The sequence below is a fragment of the Drosophila sulfurigaster genome, chromosome X, assembly GCF_023558435.1.
Source record: "Drosophila sulfurigaster albostrigata strain 15112-1811.04 chromosome X, ASM2355843v2, whole genome shotgun sequence".
NCBI lineage: Eukaryota > Metazoa > Arthropoda > Insecta > Diptera > Drosophilidae > Drosophila > Drosophila sulfurigaster.
The window spans coordinates 30,748,442-30,768,837 of record NC_084885.1 but is presented as its reverse complement, the minus strand read 5'-3'; the positions used below and the strand labels follow the sequence as shown (position 1 = coordinate 30,768,837).

Below are 20,396 nucleotides of genomic sequence, written 5' to 3'. Positions count from 1 at the left end.
CCCCTTTCACCCTTTTCCCTTTTGACAAATACACACACACACACACACACACACACACAGCAAACACACAGTTGTTCAATGAGCTCTTTGATTTGCCGCATTTTGTTGCACTCCTTTTGGCGAATGCAAATTCAAATCCAAATCCAAATGCAAAATGCAATCGCATATTCTTTTTGTGTAAGCACAAAACATCAGCTTTAAAAGCTGCTGTTTAGGCAATTTTATTTTGCATTTACAAATGCGAAAATGAGGGAAAAACAAATAAATAAAACCTACAGCTCCACTTTGAGATACTCACATTCCTTTTTATACCCGCTACCCATAGGGTAGAAGGGTATTATAACTTTGTGCCGGCAGGAAATGTATGTAACAGGTAGAAGGAGGCATCTCCGACCCTATAAAGTATATATATTCTTGATCAGCGTCAACAGCCGAGACGATCTAGCCATGTCCGTTTGTCCGTCTGTGTGTCTGTCCGTCTGTCCGTGTGAAACACTGGATCTCAGAGACTATAAGAGATAGAGATCAAGTTTGTTTCAAATTTTTTGCCACGCAAATCAAAAAAATCGAATTTTGGTATATACAATAATAACTATAGTAGTTATGATTCCTGAAAATTTGATAGCGATCGGATAAAAATTTTGGAAGTTATTAAAGGAATACTTTTGTATGGATAAAAACGCCTATTTACTGGGGGTCTTACTTGCTTTGGCTGACAATCTGTTATATTGTGCCGTTTATTTGAACGCGGTACTATATTGATATACCAAATGTACCATTTGGTATATTTTTAGTTTTTTTGTAGTATATTCGGTATATTTTGAGAAAAATACCGCAAAGTATATTTCTTTTATTCAAAATGGGTAGCGGGTATCTCACAGTCGAGTATACTCGACTGTAGCTTTCTTACTTGTTTAAAAAGAAAATTGATCTAGAAATATATCAAATTAATATTCTGCAAAAATACTGAAAATATACTGAAGTAAAAAACGAATGCTACCCATTTAGCATAAGATCAAAACATTATTGTATTATTCTAGAAATGTACCAAATCAATATACCACAAAAAAACTAAACTATACCGATGTAAGAAGGTTAATGCGAAACATTTTTAATAAGAGCAAGAGAGTACAGTATTCATTTTTTATGCTACCAAATTCATATACTAGAAAAATACTAAAAATATACCAAAGTTAATACTACCTATTTTGAATAAAAACGAAAAAGTACAGTACAAAATTCAAAATATACCAAAATAATATACCGCAAAAATACTAAATATATACCAAATGATATATACCAGATAATATTAGTATATAATATAACAGATTGTCAGCCAAAGCAGCTAAGATCCATAGTAAGCTAGCGTTTTTCCCCATACAATAGTATTTCATTAATAACTTCTACAATTTTGCATCACTGGAATCATAAATATTGTAGTTATTATTGTACCGAAAATCGCAACTTTAGCTAGTTACTTCTTAGGGAACTCTGCTCATTTGCATTTTCATTAGAGTTTCACAAAGTAAAATTTAGAAATTTAATAGTCTAAAATTGTTCTCTTATATATACTTTATAGATTGATTGTACTATCTTATGTTAATGATTAAATTTTTTTTAATAAAATACTAACTTGAAAGACTTCCGAGCATAATAATAGAGAATGTTTTCCCTTAGACATATTAATCATCGAAATACTTTACAAATTTTGTAAAGAAAAGCAAATACAATAGATTTATTAGACCTTTGAAAAAAAAAATAACAAATGTATTATTATACACAGATTAAAGAACATTAGAGTACAAAATGTTTTCTTACATTTTAAACAGATATTTAGGATACCAATAGATTTCAGCTTTGCTTAAATATTATTACTTAATCTATTTATTAACTTGTGGCATTTGCTTACATACAAAAAATAGTTATATTTAAATTTGCATGCCTAATAATATTTCTCATTTTCATCACACAATGCGGGCTGTTCTCGAACTAAGCAATAATAAAAAAAATTGATCATTTTCCTCTTAAATCTGCTATAATTGTTGTAAAGTTTATCCACAGGATAATGCTTAAACGGTTTATCCATATCGTAGTTGCTCTCTTTGATAGTAGAAGTTTAGTTTCGTAAACCAAAATTATTATTGACTTGACTTATAGATACACAAATTTATAATTTAGCTTCTCCTCCAACTGATCCACTTTTCTGTAAGGTTTATCCACATGATTTAGCTGGGTTTCCAACCAGTGCTTAAAGGGTTTATTCATATCTTAGTTTCTTTCTTTCCCGGTATCTTCTACTCTTCTTCCTTTTTTAAATAGTCCTCCTCTCGATCCTCTTCTTATTAAGCTAACTCAACAGTACACTGAATATATAAATTTATCCTTATAATTTTCCTTACTCCACTTATTGACTTAGCTGGTTTTCCAACCACTGCTTAAACAGTTTATCTAAGTTCCTCTCCTTCCTGGTATCTTCTACTCTTCTTCCTCTTTTAAAAGATTTTCCATAATATCGATTCTCTTCTACACTGGATATATAAATTTATCCTTATAATTTTCCTTCCTCCACTTATTGACTTATCTGGTTTTCCAACCACTGCTTAAACGGTTTATCCAAAGTTATCCAAACTGCGTTTTATCGCCTCCCGCGTCTCGCTTCGCCCGCCGCTTTGCGAAAGCGATTGTGTGAGCCGCTGCCAAACTGTTTGCTCGCCGCCAGCAGCGCCGAGGAGCCGGCGACTTCATCCTTCTCGGGCAGATGCGCCACATGGAGGATGTCCCAGAGCAGCTTGCCGCTCTCCTGCGACTGCAGCAGATCCGCAAGCTCCGCTTGGCTGCGCTTCAGCAGCTCTCGCAAGCTACCGCCACGTCGCAAAAGTCCGTGAACATTTCGCGTTTGAATGCCCGGCAGACGGAGGAGAAAATCGTGAATTGCATTATTGAATTGCAATTGCTCTCCACCGGCTCCGGTGGCCGCTTCCTCGCTGCCCAAGGCGGCGGCTGTCTGAGCATCGGGTTGGGCTTTGCCCAGCTTCAGTTCCTCGAAGAGCTGAGCGGTGGCATAAGGCGACGGCGACCAAATGAGACGCAGCCGGGGAAAGTGCAACGTGAGCAGTTGCAACTTTTGCATAATGTCCGCATTCGTTGCCGTCGTCTGTTGGGATAACATGAATTTGCCTTGGAGGTGAAACGGACGATTCTGATCGAATTCAATCAACAGAATCGGTTTCGCATAATATCGCTGCATCTGCACGCATTGATTGTACAATCGACCCGAGTTCAACGAGCCAATCAAATCCGATATCGATTTGCGTTCGACGCACACATCGGGCGTCAGAATGTAATCGCCAATCGTGATGGTCACTGGGACCACTTCCAGTCCACGTTTGTGTATCAAACACGGTAAATCGGACCGAAATTCTCGCATATCCACAATCACTTTGGGCGTCACAGCGGCGACGGCCAAAGCTGCTCCAGTGGCAGCTCCTCGACGGGTTTGGGCATTCGAAGAACTCGCCGCGTCCTCTTCGTGCTCGTAGCTCTTGTACAGCACAAAGGCCTCATCGGATTTGCCATCCTGGTACTCGGGTATCACCATTTTCTGCAAGTGAAATGCAAAGTCAAAGTCTCAAAGTTTTGTATGGCACTTGGCAAGATTGTGGGCAAATTTGAATTTTTTAGCTCTACAAGGCTGCGAGATTTTGTTGTTCAAACGAACGGACAGACGGGCAGTCGGGTAATAATCAAAGTATCATTATAATGATTTGATACTTTATTTATTTGTGCTGTGAAGTCTTATGACTGTTGTTGCGAATTTGTAAGGTGACTTCTTTCTGCTGGTTGTCGAGATTAAAGTATTAATATGTTACTTTAGTCATTTGTGTTTGAATTCTTATGACTGTTGTTGCGTATTTTAAAGGTGGCTTTTTTGGCCTGTGATTAAATCTAATTCCAGTAACTATAATAGCATTAGCTTGTTTTTTGGCTGAGATCTGAGTAATTAAATAAGCGGACAGACAGACAGACAGACGTAGTGAAGTCTTAAGCTCTTTTTGTGTCTATGATTAAGTTAGACTAATTGACATTTCTTGAGAACAGAGTTTTCTTAAAATTCTGTGAAATACAGCAAAATTGTTGACATTACTAATATTAGTAAGTGAGATAGAACTGATTAAACAAGTCGACGGACAAGCAGGAGGAATAAAGCCTTAAGATCTAACTAGACTAATATGTTTATGTTTGCCAAGACAATGCAAGTAAAGCTATCCTAATAATCTATGGAATACTGCAAAATTGGAGGCAATAGCACTCATATTAGCTATGATGTAAGTGTTTAGACAGGCGGACAGACAGACGGACAGCAAATCCTTTACAAAAGGAAGTCTTAAACTTAATTCTAAATGATAATAAAATATCGAATACGATTTGCAAATTTCTAGCCCTTAACACTCTTAGTGACTGAGATATAGGTGTTTAAACAGACGGACAGACAGACTGACGGACAGTAAATACGCTAAAAACGTGACAAAATTCAATCAAATAATGTAGTTAACCTAAACATCTATAGAAAACAGAAAATTCAGTGACAATAACACTCTTAGTGACTGAGAAAGAAGTGTTTAAACAGACGGACAGACAGACAGACTGTAAAATGTGAGACTCACGCTCTTGGTGTCGATGATCAGCTCAAAGGCGGACTTCTCGCGCCTCAAGCTGGTCAAGTACGATTGCTCCTCGACGGTGCGAGCGTGAATGAGGAAATAGATCTTCATGCGATCGGCGGGCAGACGACGACGACGCGCCTCAAAGACCTCCAGCTGGCGAATCGCCGTCACATTCGTGTTGTACATGATGACATAGTGTGGCTGCATCTGTTCGAGCATGTGCTCCAGGGCCATGGCGCCCTCGCGTTCCGTCTTAAAGGTTTGCAGGCAAATGCAGGGCTGACGATGTGCGGCCAAAGCAGCCGAGACATCGAATTGCTCCAGCTCGGGTATAATCTCAAAGATCGAGGCATTCGGATCGACATCCGCTTCAGCGGCACTTGGCAATCCTTGGGTCATGGTCAGCATGTAGCTCTCCTCGAACAAATGTTGCGCCTCGGCATCATCATTGCTCAGCAGCAACTGCGTCAGCTCATCGAATTGCGTTGATGTTTCCTCCAATTTGGATTCATTTGTCGCCTGCTTTGCCTCCGTCTTGATCTTCGTCTTCGTCTTTGTCTGCGTCTCTGTTTCGGCCATCGCTGCGCTTTGACTGTCGCGTGTAAATTGCTCGCTCACCTTGCCCACCTGCACCTCGTGACGCAGCGCCTGCTGCAGCAGAAAGCGTGCTCCGCCTTGGGTCAGATACTGCTTCAGCTGGTAGCAGGTGCGTGCGTCCTGGCAAAGGATCAACACCTTGGGCGGCTCCAGGTGATCGGCGCCGCGTCGTCGTCGCATGTCTCCAGGGATCTCAGTGGTCAGCAGCTCAGTCAGTGGCTGCCACTTGGGGCAAGGTTCGGGCTCGAATTCTGCAATTCAAAAAGTAAGAAAGTTACATTGCGGTATTATGCTTAAAATATACCACATTAATATACTATAAAATATTAAATATACCGAAGAAAGCTAATGCTACTAATTATGATTAAGAGCATAGAATTGCGGTATTATACTCAAAATATACCACATTAATATACCGCATAAATACTAAAATATACCGAAGAAAGCTAATGCTACTGATTGTGATCAAGAGCAAAGCATTGCGGTATTATACTCAAAATATACCACATTAATATACCGCATAAATACTAAAATATACCGAAGAAAGCTAATGCTACTAATTGTGATTAAGAACAAAGCATTGCGGTATTATACTCAAAATATACCAAATAAAAATACCACAAAAATACTTAAATATACCAAAGCTCCAAAGTTAATGATACCCTTTTGTAATTGGAGAAAATAAATGCGCTATTGTTCTTCAAATATACTAAAATTAATATACCACAAACATACTAAAATATACTGATAAAGTACTGCACTTCAAAAAGAAAGAAAACTACATTCGAATGTGCTTTTTTAAAATATACCAAACAAATACTCCGCAAACATACTAAAATATACCGAAGTAAGAAATTTAATGCTACTCATAAAGCATCAAAGCAAAGCAGTGCGGTAATTAAATTATTCTTAAAATATACCAACTACTGCAAAAATACTAAAATGCACCGAAGGCTATATTTGGTATATTGGTATATTACTTCATTTGAACAGAAAAGCTACAGTCGAATGTGCTCTTTTCAAATATACCAAATTAATATACCGCAAAAATACTACAAATACACAGAATGGTACATTTGGTATATTGACATAGTATTACATTCAAAATATACCATAGAGTACAAACTATATTAAATTGTTAGTCAAAGCCCGTATTCCTTGGCTACACAAAGTCTTAAGACGCTTCTATGATTAATTTTAAGCATAGTAAATGAACAAACAGACAAACTAAAACTAAATTAAAGCTGATGATGGCTTTGCTTTCTATTCAGACCGAAGATCTGCTGTCATTCTATCAGCTATCAGCTTCCACTCACCGTTCTGTCCATTGTAGACGCGTTGCTTGGAGAGCATGAAGATCTGCTCGGCGGCATCGAGCAGCGTCCAGCCTGAGTTGCTGATGGCGTACTCGGTGCCCCGATATCGTTTGATCAACGCATAAGCGCTGACAGCATCGTGATACATGGTGGAACTACAATAAAGTAAATGCAAGATTTAAACAAAGATTTATAACAAATATAATCAAACATCGCCTCACATCATCAGACTGCGGAGTATCTTCAGATCAGCGACAATGAGTTTCGTTTGCGAGTTGAGCTGATGCCAAATGCAATCGAGTTGCGCCTGCAAAATCTTGTGAAACTTCTTTGTCACACAATTCTCCACGGTGATGGCCTCCATGTCAACGGTGCGATTGATGCGCTTGATTTCGCGCACCAAAAAGTTCATAATATCCAAAATGTGCGTCTGTATCGAGCTGATTCTTGTGGTCAACGGCACATGGAGCTCGATCGTTTGTGTTTGCCACGGATGCAGTGCTGCACGGACGGTGGCATGAAACCGGGGCCAAATGTACAATTGCTTGACAAACAAATTGCGCATGGTGCGCTCGATGTGCGCATAGCCAATGGTAAAGGATTCGGGACTGCTCGAGAACGCTTTGATGAAGCCCGTCTTATTGCGCTGACGATACAAACGCAAGGCGAACGCCTCTTGGCAGCTCTCGATGATGTTGTGGGCACGCAGCACAATGATGCCAGTGATCAGCTCAATGGGTATGCGTTGCTTCAGCAGATCCACGACAAGGATGCGAGTGCTAATGAATTGAATGCCGCCTTCGAGATAAACGCGTTCGCTACAATACGATAAAAAAAAAAACAAAACTTGCTCGATTAAACTGTTTTATGGAACACACACACGCAATTAGCTCTACCGCTCGGTGGCTGTGTTGGCCACCTCGTGCACATATTTGGCCTCCAGCTGTGACTTGTAGTACTGCTCCTCGCAGTCGGAACTGTTCACCACCAGCAGCAAATTGCCCGCATCGCTGTACACCTTTAAAATGTTGATTAGCACACGCTCATAGCTCAGTCCCCTGCAAAAGACGTTAATTGTTGTTGCACTCGCCTATAACCACAGTACTCACTTGGCACACACTAAGAGTCCATCCTGGTGTATCAAGTCCAGAAACATTTGCTTCTCGTACTCCAACAGCACGACATCTTTGCGCAGCAAATACTCTTCGGCTGTCACCAGATTGGCCAAATCCTCATCGGTTAGCGTCTCATTGTTTGACTCGGGCAATGCTGTAGCTTCTGTGGCATCTGTGTTTTCCACTTCGCCAGTTGCTTTTTCCTCCTCATTATCAGACATGGCGCATAATAATTTCACAACATAAACAAATAAAACGCCGGTAAATTCAACAACGATATTCTAACTGCCATCAGCTGTTTGACTGCAATAATCGATTACAAGTAGCCCACACACGACATAAAGTACGAATATACCAAAATATACCAACAGCAAACCGCCATCAGCTGTTTGGCTGCAGTGCCAAAGTAATCGATTACAAGTAACCCACACACGACACAACTGAGGAATATACCAAAATATACTAATGGCAAACAGCTGTTTGAAAGAAACAATGAAGCACAATAAAATTATTTTTATTTGTAGTGCTTTAAATAAATTGTTAATTTGTAATTGCTTTTATTTATTATTAATATATAATTATTAGACTAGTATATTTGTCAAATAATTTTTTTGCATGTCAAATAGTTGAGCGACTTTCTATCGATATATCGATAGCTCTGACAGCTCAATCGTATTTTAAAGCAGGCGGCTAGTCAATCAAGCACGTGCAGCCGGTTCGAATACAAATAAATTTTTATTCTTATTTTGTGGTAAGACAAACTAGCTGGTTTAGTAAAACGAAGTGATTTTTTTTTTAATAGCTTCTATTAATACAGGCAGCGCATGCAATGGCTGAGATATCAGCATACCAGGTCTATAAGGCCAAGAAACCTTCATCAGCCAAGAAGCAGCAGCAAAAGAATGCAGCACTGTCGCCAAAAAATGCACCAAAGCACACCGCAAAGCATAATGGTGAAATCGAGGATAACGGTGCCAAACAAAATGGCGTCGCCAAAAGCACAAAAGCAGTGCAGAAAACGCCGGTGGCCAGTCCCAAAAAAGTGCTGAAGCCAAACGGATCAGCGAAAAGAGCAGCAAATTCAAATTTGAATGAATCCCAACGAAAGAAAAAGCAAATGTCCAGCTACAGTGATGAGTCGGATGACAACGCTTCTGATGATTATAGCGGCGGTGGATATGATGACGAAGGCAGCGAGGGTGATAGCAATGATTGTGGCGACAGTGAGATCAGTGATGTCGATAGCAACGACTGTGGCGACAGTGACTGTGCCGATAGCTGCGCCAATTGCGACGGTTGTGCAGATGAGATATCGATGACGGGAGATTCGGATGAAGAGGACTTCGATGATGGGGACTCTGATGAAGGAGACCCCAATGAAGGAGACCCCGATGATGGCGCCTCCGATGAAGAAGACTTTGATGATGGCGCCTCCGATGAAGAAGACTTTGATGATGGCAACTCCGATGATGGCGAGGAATACGAGGAAATGCACGACGAGGATCAGTTCAGCGAGGAGTACACAATCAACGATGACGACGACGAAGTCGAGTCACCAGTTGTTGCACCGCCAAAAGCCGGACGTCGCTCCCAGGACGCCAACAATAATGTGGAGAAACCCGCGCTGACTTCGTTCGAGAAGCTGGCAATGTCGGCACTGAAAGCTGTGGTCAAATCGAGTCCATTGCCAGGCACAAGCACAGTGAAGTCATGTCCATTGCCCAAGAAAACCGAGGGCGCCAAGTCGTGCCCCTTGCCCCCGAAAGCCAAGTCCGAAGAGAAGAAGGAAACAAAGCAACAGACGAAGAAGGATGCAAAGGAACAGGCGAAGAAGGATGCAAAGGAACAGGCGAAGAAGGAAACAAAGGCACAGGCCAAGAAGGATGCAAAGGAACAGGCGAAGAAGGACGCAATGGAACAGACTAAGAAGGAAACCAAGCAGCAACCAAAGCAGGAGCCGAAGAAGAGCACTAAACAGGAAGCGAAACAACCTCCGGCCACCAAGTCCAAGGAGACGCTCCTCGGACGTCGCCAGCATGAAGAGGGAGAAGCCACCAAAGCAACTGAAACTGGAAACTCGCAACCCAAGCAGCGTCGCGTTGGAAACCTGGATAAACCCGCCTGTGACGAGGTGCATTTGCAGGACAGCGTGGAGGAAGGCAAACGTGCGCTCAGCTGGCTGATGAATCCCATCGAGCCGCAGACGTTCTTCCAAAAGTATTGGGAACAGAATGCGTGTCAGGTGGTGCGACGCAAGGCCAACTACTTCTCGCATTTGATGTCCTTTCCCATGATCGAGGAGATGCTGCTGAAGAATCATCTCGAGTTCACCACAAACATCGATATCACCAGCTATGAGAATGGCAAACGCGAGACCCACAATCCCGATGGACGCGCCATGCCGCCCACCGTTTGGGGCTATTACTCGAACGGTTGTAGTGTCCGCATTTTGAATCCCAGCACTTATCTGGTGAAGTTGCGTGCGCTGTGCACCCGGCTCCAGGAGTTCTTCCATTGTCTGGTCGGTGCGAATGCGTATTTGACGCCACCGAACAGTCAGGGATTTGCACCGCATTACGATGACATCGAAGCGTTCGTCCTGCAGGTGGAGGGACGCAAACGTTGGCGTCTCTACATGCCACCGTCTCCCAGCGATATCTTGGCACGCGTCTCCTCTGGCAATTACAGCCAAAAGGACTTGGGACCACCGACACTCGATGTGGTCCTCGAACCCGGTGATATTCTCTACTTCCCCCGGGGCACCGTTCATCAGGCGGTGACCGAGGAGCAACAACATTCGCTCCACATCACGCTGAGCGTCTATCAGCAGCAATCGTATGCCAATCTGATCGAGAAATTGATGCCGTCTGTCATGGAGCGTGCCATACGTCAGCATTTGAATTTGCGTCGCGGTCTCCCGCTCGAAACTTGGCGTCACTTGGGACTTGCCGCTGGCGGTGAAAAGTCCGAGGAGCGTGACAAATTGATCGGTGGCATCACGAAGCTGGTGCAAACTTATTTGCTGCCCAGTGCCGCACAAATCGATGCGGCTGTCGATCAGTTGGCCAAGCGATTTCAACACGAGGCTTTGCCCCCAATCGTCCAGGACGAGGAGAAGGCACGCACCGTCTTTGGTTCGGTCAGCGAGACCGATAAACAGGGCAATTGTCTGCCGGATTATAATCTAACTGGGAGCACCAAGGTGCGTCTGTTGCGTGCCAACATTTTGCGTCTGATTGCCGAGGGATCGGCCATCCGTATCTATTACTATCTGGATAATGCGCTCGAGTATTGCAAGTTCGATGCCAACTATATGGAAATCCAGCCCGATGAGGCGCCGGCTGTGGAGGCTCTGATCAAGGCGTATCCGAAGTATACGTCGGTCAAGAAGCTGCCGCTGCGCAGTCAGGATCGTCGCATTGAGGTGGCCACCGCACTCTGGGAGCGTGGACTGCTCATGACCAAGAAGCCCTTCAAGTAAAAATCTTCAAAGAATAGGACTAGAAAAAAGCAACACAAAGAACACTAGAAGTGACCATGGGAAGTAAGGAAATAGGTGTACAGGAAAAGACTGCAGAAAAGGGAAGGGAAAGATTCACTAGTTAGAGATGCAAACGCAATGAAACGGGTAGAAATAAAACAGGAAAAGAGTGAGGAAAAGGAAAGAAACAACAGAATCGAACGCAACGAGACAGATAGCAATATAACATGAAATGAGCGCAGAAAAGGGAAGGGAAAGATTCACAAGTCAGGGAATAGAACAGGAAAAGACTGCAGAAAAGGGAAGGGAAAGATTCACCAGTTAGAGATGCAAACGCAATGTAACGGGTAGAAATTAAACAGGAAAAGATTGAAGAAAAGGAAAGAAACAACAGAATCGAACGCAACGAAACAGATAGCAATAGAACATGAAATGAGCGCAGAAAAGGGAAGGGAAAGATTCACAAGTCAGGGAATAGAACAGGAAAAGACTGCAGAAAAGGGAAGGGAAAGATTCATCACTCACAAACACAAAGCAACAATTCGGCACAGTATAGAAGTAACAAAAAGAAGAAGAGGCAACTAAAGTTCTTTTCTTTCTCTTTTAACATTAAAAGAGCAAGTAAGAGAGCGCAAAAGAAGAAACACATAAAAAAGAAACACACCAAACACGAAGAGAAGATGCTAAGAAGGGGGCAACAATGTTCTTAGTTACACATTACATTATATTAAATCGGTCTGTTATATATATATATATTTGTACACCATTATTTTCTGTTATAATTGTAACTGATGCGTGCGTCAGTCGTTGTAACAAATGTCCAATTTTTTTTAAACAGAAAATAAAGAAAATAGTATAGATCATCGTATTGTTTTACAGCTCTAATACTTCATTCTGCTTGGGCAGGGAATTTAAATGTGAAGCGAAACTTTAGAAAACATTTTCAAATTAAGTTTTTGAAAACATTTTCAAACGAAACTTCAAGATAAGATCTAAAACTCTGTAATAGCTTAATAAAAGCTTTTGTTCTTTCAATTTCTAAATTTGATCTATCAAATCTTCTGTCATGTTTTCTCTCTAGGAACAACTCTTCTTTCCTATGTACAAATCTACGTAGAAGGAAATAAATCATGAACTCGAAAGTTATCATATACAAAACTAATTTGTGGTTCTTATAGAAAAGATTAGCTACAGTTCTGAAATCTAAAAGCCTTCTGTGTACATCACAACGAATTCTTCCAAAAGAAGAATCTATCACAAAAGGAAAATAATTCCTGCTTTTCGGATTAGATTCGATTCTTAAACAAGTAGTAAAAAATCCATATTATTAGAGAATTGTTCTCTTCTTTGTTTAGATTCGTTTCTTAAATGCTTTAAAGATGGTAAAAGTATTACAAATTCCGTATTATAGAGAATTGTTGCTTTTCCGATTAGACTATTTCTTAAATGCTTTGAAGATGGAAGAAAAAGTATTACAGATTCCATATTATCCAAATTATAGAGAATTGTTTCTTTTCCGCTTCAACTCGTTTTTTAAATGATTTGCAGAAGTATTAGAAATTCCTTATTGTAGATAACACACATACATATGTATTTAACTTAAGCTACAATTTATTTATAAAAAAAAAATAAGGAAAAGTTAACAGAGGAAAATGCTTTCTTTCAGTTGCCATACAAAGTGGAAGCGATATTTTCCTCAACTTTTAAGCGCTGCGAATTCGCTTGCGTTCGCGATATAAACTCTCCTTCTGAACTGCAAAGTAAAGTAAGGGAAAATAAGAACTTACTTTAATTGATATGAAATGCATTAACTTACTGTACGGATCGAATTTAATTAATTCGATTTTGTCGGCGAGACGATCGCGAAACGTGTTGAATTGATGGCCACTGACCACGCTCTCCATCAACACCATAATGCGTCTGGAAGGAAATTGTATTGATTGGGTTTGCAAATGATTAATTAAATTGTATGCACTTTTCTTACTTGCTCTTGACCTTTTTGAACAGCACTTCGGTGAGACGCATTTTGTTAGTTAATTGTTGTAAATTTATTATTGACAGCGAAAAAAAAAACTGTTGTGCAAGCTGTGCGGCAACTTAAAATGTCCTAAATATGGCCGCAATCAGCTGACGGTGCCGCAGTGTGGCCATCATCGTTGTCATCGATAACAGCTGCAGCAGTAGCAGTAGCAGCAGCTGATGTGTTATCGATAACAGCGCCAGGTGTTTGAAGAAATCGCGCGCCAAATTTACAAGTGAAATCACAGTGTTTTAATTTGTTTTATGTATTTTATGTTGTGCGCCTTGTGACTGCATTTGTTATCTATTGTGTAAACTTAAGCTTACGCGCAAATCTGGCTTAACCTTGTGCGTGACTCTGGGTAAGTCAAGAGTGCTTGCGTGTCCCTGAAGCCAGGGCAAAGAATGCAACAACAACAATAACAACGAACATAGAAAACTTAATCCACTTAGAAGCAAATTAGCGTACAATTTAAAGTGAAAGCAAAAAGCAAACAAACAAATACTTGACAATCGCTCTTGTTCTTGTTATTGTTATTGTTGTTGACCATGTCCTTGGCTGACGCTGACGCTGACGCTGACTAGACAAAGTCAAGTCGCTCAGCTAACAACATCAATAAGCAGTATGACTAGACTTCCGCTACCGACGCGGCGCGTAACCCTCCCCCTACCCCACTGCCCTGCCCTTCCCTTGTCGTTGTGTCGCCCACTATTGGTGGTGGTGTGAGTGCTTTTGCTTTTCCGTTTCCGTTTTGTTGTTTTGTGTTGCCGTTGCTGGTCGTTAAATAGCTTAAGCTGATACAAATTAAATTAAATGAATACATAGCAAGTAAAATGCCACACAACAGGGCGCCTCACGCTCATTGTCAGGGTCAAAGGAGCACACGAGCACACTGTGCTGCGCTCACATAACCTCAAACAATGACGCCAATTGGCACAAAAGCTTAAACGTTTATAATCCTGCCTCTGACGATGAATTGACTTGCACACACACACACACAAGTTAAGGTCAACAAGAGCAACAAGAGTGCGATTAACAATAATTTACCCAACTACTTATAGTATTTTATTTTATTTTTTTTTTATGTACTATAGAATATTTATGCGTTTGGTAGATCGCAGCTTGCGTCGCTCGGCCAAAGGCGGCAAATTTTTTGCGTTGCTCTCACGTGCTTTCGCACGTTGTTCAATACTAGTGTCAAAAAGCACGTGCAGCATCTCACTCGCACCTGTGCGAAGCCCCTTGCGCTGCCTTGCTTTCGCTTTTGCCTTGCCTTTGCCTTGCCTTGCCTTGAGTGCAGCCCAAGCTTTGGGCCAGCCAGCATTAGCTTTGGAAACCAAACAAAAACAAGACAAGCACACGCACTCACACACACATACACACACGCACACATATACAGGGACATCTAAGATGGCTCAGCCACAATGCAGCGCATAAAAGTAGACTAACAAAAAATTACAAGTGCTAAACGAAAAGTTGCAAATTATTCAATGCAATTATTACTATTAAATTATTTAACATATTTATTAATTTGGAAAAATAATGACTAATTATTTAACATAGTAATATAAAATGCATATGTTGCTGCTCCTATTTGCATGAACGCGAGTGTCGACAGCGCTGCAAGCACAAGCACAACATATAAAATGTTCAGCTGCTGCTGCTGTTCTTGATGTAGTTGTTGTTGCTGTCATCGTCGCACTTGTAGAGCTTTTTTGCGCCGCTTGCGTATAGGGCTGAAGAAGCTGAAGCGAAAGCTTTGCAACGACACAACGGCAACGGCCAACGACAACGTCATCGTGTAAATAAAACGCAAGTTTCAGTTCACCAACGACACTCGTGCGAGGCGGATGCAGAGCGCGCAATACACACTCTCCTACTCGCTCGCTCTCTCTCTCTCTCTCTAACTCACTCACACACTCTGCATGGAGAAGTGCCATAAACAACAAAAGTAGAGACAGAGCAGCAGCAGCAGCAGTAAGAAAAACCGTTGATGGTAGCCTTTTTCTGAATGTGAAGGCGTCCTACAACAACAACAACAACAGCTAGAACAACAACAACAGGCAGCAGTATTGCGGGTTTGTTTCGCTGTCCTGCAGCAGTTACAATAACAAATGCTTGTTCTTGTTGTTGTTCCTGCTAGGAAACAACAATCTTCTTAACGTTGTATTTGTTTTTTTTGCTGTGTTTCGCGTGGTGCGTGTAAATAAAAACATCAAGCCAAACAATTTGTCGATTTCTGTTTTTTTGCAAGTTTTTTCATGTGTTTACTGTACACACAGCTCGTAATAACAACAAATGGCGGCCGTGTAAATTAAAGTGCCCAAAACAAAAAAAAGTAAAAAAAAAGATATACAACAACAACCAAAATATAGAAAAGAATATATAAACAACAACAACAACAGCAGCAGCAGCGCAACAACAACGGCAACAACAACAACAAAATCACAGACAGAAATTACAATTTCAATTTGTAGCAGCGCAGCGCAGGAGCGACGCCAGCGTCGACGTCAACAGCGGTAAGCAAAAAACCAAAAAACATTTGCATTGCATACAATTCCAGCTTACAGCTGTCTCCCTCTCTCTCTCTCTTTTTCTCTCGCTGTGCTTTATCTCTGAGGCTGCCGCTGTATTAGTGTTAAGGCTTGCCTTTCTGTCTGTCTGTCTGCCTGCCTGCCTGTGTGTGTGTGTGTGTGTTTGTGTGCGTGTGTGTTTTTGTGTGAATGCGGCAATTCATGTTGTTTTTTCTTTTTTTGCAGCGCGCTTTTAGGCGCGCCCTTGCAAAACGCTTCCCAAATGCAGGCGACAAAAAATCACGCTGCAAAAACAACTAATTAAAATGTCCACAACTGTCAGCAACAGCAGCAGCCATTATTTCCCCCCTACCCTCCCCTCCCTCATCTCATCTCTCAATTTGACGCCCACACAAATTGCAATCGCATTCTCTCTCCCTCCCTCTCTCTTCGGCTTATTGAAATATCCTGGAATTTTGTGCTTATTAATTTGATGTGCACCACAGCTCAATCTGCAATTCCCAGAATAAGCAGCTCTATAATTTCAATTCCCCAGAATTTTTGTGTCCAATGTCCATTGTTCTAGAATCAAGTTAACCAGAATCTTTGCTCAAAGGCTCTCATTGGGAAATTTCACTTAAAGTGCTGATTACGACTTTTCATTTTTCGCAAAACAATAGTTAATTGGAAGAGTTCTGACTAAGCTGCTTTGCGTTCAACTTAGTCACGTTAATTGATAAGGTTTGCTTAAAAAAAAAACAACAATAACAAACAATCTTAAATAAAACTCTGAAAAAAAAGTTGCTTATTGAGTGAAATCAGTTCGAAAACTTCTTCCTCTTCGCATTGAAGTTTGCGTCATTGCAATTAGTTATTCAACTCTATTAATATTTAATTTGTAATTGTTGTATTTAACCAAGATATCAATACTATACGTATTATTATAGTAAGCAACTTTATGCCATTAACTTTAATGGTTTGATTGTAACTTCTATATGCAACAAATATATGCAACAAATGTTGCTTTATATTCTGCGGATTCATCTATTTTTGGACTTCTTACACATTCGATGTGGAATAAAAATTTCGAAAGAGTTTTTGCTGTAATAAAACTGAAAATTAATGATGGATTCAAATAATTATTTTCAAATTCATAAAATCAAGTTGCGATAATTCTAAAATGCAAACTAATAAATTTTGGAAATCCATAAATTTCTGGATAACTTACAAATGAGAATATTTCTTTAAATATTTTGAGGTTCATAAAAAAGGTTGTTCTCATTCTAGTTCTTAAGTTTCTGAATATCTTACAATTGAAATTTTTTTTATTTAGAAGTATTGTTTGCTAAAAATTAAAATAGTTTGCAAAAAATCTTAAAATTTCAAATTGAAACATTTCTATATCATAAAAAACTTTTTAAGTGCATTAAAATATTACTGGGAAGTAATGATGAAATACTGCATAAAAATTGATTACGATAAAGATAAATTCATAAAAACACAACCTTTGAAATATAAATAGAATGGGTAAAAAAATAATGTAATTTGCGAATAGTCACATATGGTATTTAGCAGTTAAGCTTTGGTGTGTTTTTGGTAATAATAAAAAAAAGGTTGCAAAAAATCGCGAAATTTAGAATTGAAAATTTTCGATTTCATTCAAGAACGTTTCAAATTTATTAAAATATTATTAGGATTACTTTACACATGACAATTTTTCTGGTTTTATAAGTAGTATTATATGGTAGAAAAAAAAAACAAAAATAAAAGGCGAAATTACACAAAATTTTTAAATTTACAATTTTGTATTTCATAAAAAAAAACTGGAAAGAATAAATCAAATACTACATAACAATTGGTTACTATAAAAATAAATTAAAGAAAAATACATAGTTTGAAATAAAATAGAATAATAGAAGGTGAAAAAAATGATGTAAAGAAATATGTACAACATAAAACTCATAATTAAAACTGACAAATATTAAAGTTTTTAAGTTTCTGGGTAATTTACGAATTCTCTTCGGGTATTTACCAGTTGAGTTTTAAAGTGTTTGGTAATTATAAAAATAGGTTGCAAAAAAAACCCAAAATTTTAAATTTTAAAATATCTATTTCCCAAGAAAAAACTTCTCATTTTCTTTAAAATATTACTGGGAAGTAATAATCAAGCATTACATAAAAAGAAACAACAAACAATAAACAACAATTACGATAAAGAAACAAAATTAAAGTATAGAGTGGGAAAAACTCAAAATTAAACCTGCTAAATTTCAAAATCTTAAATTCCTGATAATCACTTAGGGTATTTCCTAGTTCAGCTTTGCTGTGTTTGGTCAAAGATAAAATTGTAGGAAATCCCAGAAAGCGCAAATCAAAATCAATGCAGAGAGAGAGAGAGAGAGAGAGTAAAGTGGAAAAGAACAGTTAGCGACTGGCAAAAGCTCAGTTAGATCAGCTGCATCCTCACGCAAGCTTAAGCCTAAGCCGAAGCTCAAGTCAAAGCATAAGCAGCGACGCCGACTGCGACAGCGACTTCGACTGAGACAGCGTTTGGTGCTGACTGCGGCAGGTGAAACACGTAAATAAACAAATGTGGCGGAAGGGAGGCTGAATGAGAGAAACACACACACACACAAACACACAAGATACATAAGTAAATGAATAAATAATGTAAACAAAATATTAAATTAGAAGAAATTTACTTACGCGCACGCCGACGCAAACACAATAGCTTGCAAAGCAAAGCAAAGCAAAGCAGAGCAGCGAACGCGAACGAGATGTGAGAAGAGAGCTAGGAGTGAGGGTTAGGGAAGAAGAGAGACAGAGAGAGAGAGAGATGCAGAGAGGAAGGTGTGAGAAGGCTGTGCAAAGCTCATAAGTAAATTGTGCAAAGGCCATAAAATTAAAGCAAAAATGTACACGCACTCAACAAGCCAGAGGGTGGGAGAGTTGTATAGGGCGCAGGAAGGGGGGGTTTGCGAAAGAAGAATGGGAGATTCGCTTCATCGGCCAATGATGGGGGAAGGGGGTTGAGGGGGACGACTTGCATGGCAAAGTTTGAGCAGCGCAGCGCAGACACTTTGTTGCCTTTCAGCGCCGTTTGCTAAACAACTGCAAAAAGCCGAACAAAACGGTGTGTGTACGTTGATCTCTATACACCCTGTAAATGGTAAAACGGGGTATATTAACTCTAACACATGAAATTAAAGTTATTAATTGTTTAAAATTATCCATTATGGCCCATCGTAAGATTCCTTTGATTTGTGAAATTTCGAGGGTATTTCTGCGTCACCCCGTTGCCGTAAAGAACATTACACATTTGTTTGTTTGCCTGGCTGCGTGCTGTGAAGATTGTGCAATAAAACTACAATAACAAACAATTGCCGCTGCTACAGCGCGCGGTCGCCGTACACTCATCGCACACACACACACACACACACACACACATGCTCACACTTCGATATCAACATGCATAGGTATGCATGCATGTATGTAACAATGTGTACGACATATGTAGTTTGGCAGAAGAATAATTATCAAATTTGCACTCTCGCTCTCGTTTTCGTTTTCGCTCTCACTTCACTCTCACTCTCTCTCTTATTCTGTCCACTTGTGATCGGCACCCACGCAACGCTCTCAGTGCTCTCTCTCTAAGTCTTATTACACGCTCTCTTGCTTTGATAAACGGTTATTATTGCAAGGCGTGCGTATCTCACATTCTTCTTGTTGTTGCTTTTGCTTGCTCTCTGTCGCTCTGTGTCGCTCGCTGGCTCGCTCGGTCAGTTGCTTGACAAAGCTTTTCCCATTAGCGCGCGCTCGCTCGCATTCGCACTCTCACATCGCAGTGATAGTCGCATTCGCGCATTTGTCTTCGCACCCAAAGCAAAGCAGCAGCAGAGCAGCAGCACCCCGATAAACACAACGTCACGGCGTCGACGGCAGGCAGGCAGCAACGTGTTTCGGTTCGGTGTTTCGATTGTTTGGCAGCGTCAATTCAAATACAACAACAAAAACATATATATATTAACAAAAAAGCGTAGCATTAATAATAATGTATATACAATATGTATTGGATTAGCTGATCTCGAAATGCGTTCGTTTTCATTATTGCTTTTTATTTGTTTCTTTTTTTTTTGTATTATTTTTCAAGTGAGTGCGCGCGTTCACGTGTGTTTGTGTGTGTGTGTGTGTGAGACATGAAATGCAACAAATTAGCGGGCATTCATAGTGAGAACAACAAAAGCAGGTGTCCGTTGCCTACAGAAAGAAAGAGACTGGGAGAGAGAGAGCGCAGGTGAGTGCTTCTTCAGCGTCGTTCAGTACTGCTCAAACTGTAAGCAGCTAAGCTTTAAGTGATTGAGTGGTTTCTTCACAGTGCTGCTCAAAGGCACACACACACACATGTATTTAACTAAAGCCATATGCGTGTGTGTGTGTGCATGCACATGCACATGTATTAATAGGAAAAGTTTAACGAACACTGAATTACAGCATTGAGGGGAATGCACAACTATAATTCAATCAAAGCACTTAAAGTACTGTGGGATGCGCACTTGATAAAAGTTCTCACAGGTATTGAACAATTTGAAACGAATCGTGTGAAATGTGTTGAATAGCTTATTCAAATCCAAATTATTCGCTCTGTTGTATAACAGTTGAGTAATTGCAAATTAATTAATATGCATACACA

The 20,396-nt window shown here is 40.1% G+C and overlaps 4 protein-coding genes and 1 long non-coding RNA gene across 6 annotated transcripts in view; 3 read left to right on the top strand and 2 right to left on the bottom strand.

The window, feature by feature from the left end:
• Positions 1–1,877: 1,877 nt before the first annotated feature.
• LOC133848077 (uncharacterized) lies at positions 1,878–2,661 on the top strand. The gene is made up of 2 exons (XR_009895219.1): positions 1,878–2,049; positions 2,211–2,661. It is a non-coding gene; the product is annotated as an uncharacterized LOC133848077 (long non-coding RNA).
• On the bottom strand, positions 2,516–8,003 carry LOC133848076 (DNA repair endonuclease XPF). The gene is made up of 6 exons (XM_062283456.1): positions 7,687–8,003; positions 7,474–7,635; positions 6,799–7,395; positions 6,578–6,732; positions 4,665–5,512; positions 2,516–3,601 (listed from the first exon to the last, which is right to left on the bottom strand). Exons 1-6 carry the CDS (start codon positions 7,911–7,913, stop codon positions 2,636–2,638), a joined length of 2,955 nt encoding a protein of 984 aa, XP_062139440.1. The 5' UTR covers positions 7,914–8,003; the 3' UTR covers positions 2,516–2,635.
• Positions 8,004–8,357: 354 nt separating this feature from the next.
• On the top strand, positions 8,358–11,626 carry LOC133847644 (bifunctional lysine-specific demethylase and histidyl-hydroxylase NO66). 2 transcript variants are annotated; one of them, XM_062282816.1, is made up of 2 exons: positions 8,358–8,443; positions 8,510–11,626. In XM_062282816.1, the coding sequence occupies exon 2, from the start codon at positions 8,522–8,524 to the stop codon at positions 11,171–11,173; it is 2,652 nt and encodes an 883-aa protein (XP_062138800.1). In that variant the 5' UTR covers positions 8,358–8,443; positions 8,510–8,521; the 3' UTR covers positions 11,174–11,626. The 2 variants fall into 2 exon arrangements, with proteins under 2 accessions (XP_062138800.1, XP_062138801.1); XM_062282817.1 differs by lacking the exon at positions 8,358–8,443 and having other exon boundaries at positions 8,507–9,595; positions 9,647–11,626.
• Positions 11,627–12,800: 1,174 nt separating this feature from the next.
• LOC133849217 (large ribosomal subunit protein bL33m) lies at positions 12,801–13,303 on the bottom strand. The gene is made up of 3 exons (XM_062285132.1): positions 13,158–13,303; positions 12,990–13,093; positions 12,801–12,926 (listed from the first exon to the last, which is right to left on the bottom strand). Exons 1-3 carry the CDS (start codon positions 13,196–13,198, stop codon positions 12,877–12,879), a joined length of 195 nt encoding a protein of 64 aa, XP_062141116.1. The 5' UTR covers positions 13,199–13,303; the 3' UTR covers positions 12,801–12,876.
• Positions 13,304–19,807: 6,504 nt separating this feature from the next.
• LOC133849214 (1-phosphatidylinositol 4,5-bisphosphate phosphodiesterase) overlaps positions 19,808–20,396 on the top strand; it is a 79,316-nt gene continuing 78,727 nt past the window's right edge. The window contains 1 exon segment of the mRNA XM_062285128.1: positions 19,808–20,000. The gene's annotated coding sequence lies outside the window, so the exon portion shown is untranslated.

Bases quoted from the DNA above. Each gene is read 5' to 3' on its own strand.
- LOC133848076 (XM_062283456.1), bottom strand. From the start codon at position 7,913: ATGTCTGATAATGAGGAGGAAAAAGCAACTGGCGAAGTGGAAAACACA. The intron at 7,396-7,473 runs GTAGAGCTAATT...ATCGTATTGTAG, and splicing joins GCCAACACAGCCACCGAGCG to CGAACGCGTTTATCTCGAAG. The intron at 3,602-4,664 runs GTGAGTCTCACA...TTTCACTTGCAG, and splicing joins TGATCATCGACACCAAGAGC to AAAATGGTGATACCCGAGTA.
- LOC133847644 (XM_062282816.1), top strand. From the start codon at position 8,522: ATGGCTGAGATATCAGCATACCAGGTCTATAAGGCCAAGAAACCTTCA.
- LOC133849217 (XM_062285132.1), bottom strand. From the start codon at position 13,198: ATGCGTCTCACCGAAGTGCTGTTCAAAAAGGTCAAGAGCAA. The intron at 13,094-13,157 runs GTAAGAAAAGTG...ATTTCCTTCCAG, and splicing joins TTCAAAAAGGTCAAGAGCAA to ACGCATTATGGTGTTGATGG. The intron at 12,927-12,989 runs GTAAGTTAATGC...TTTACTTTGCAG, and splicing joins AATTAAATTCGATCCGTACA to TTCAGAAGGAGAGTTTATAT.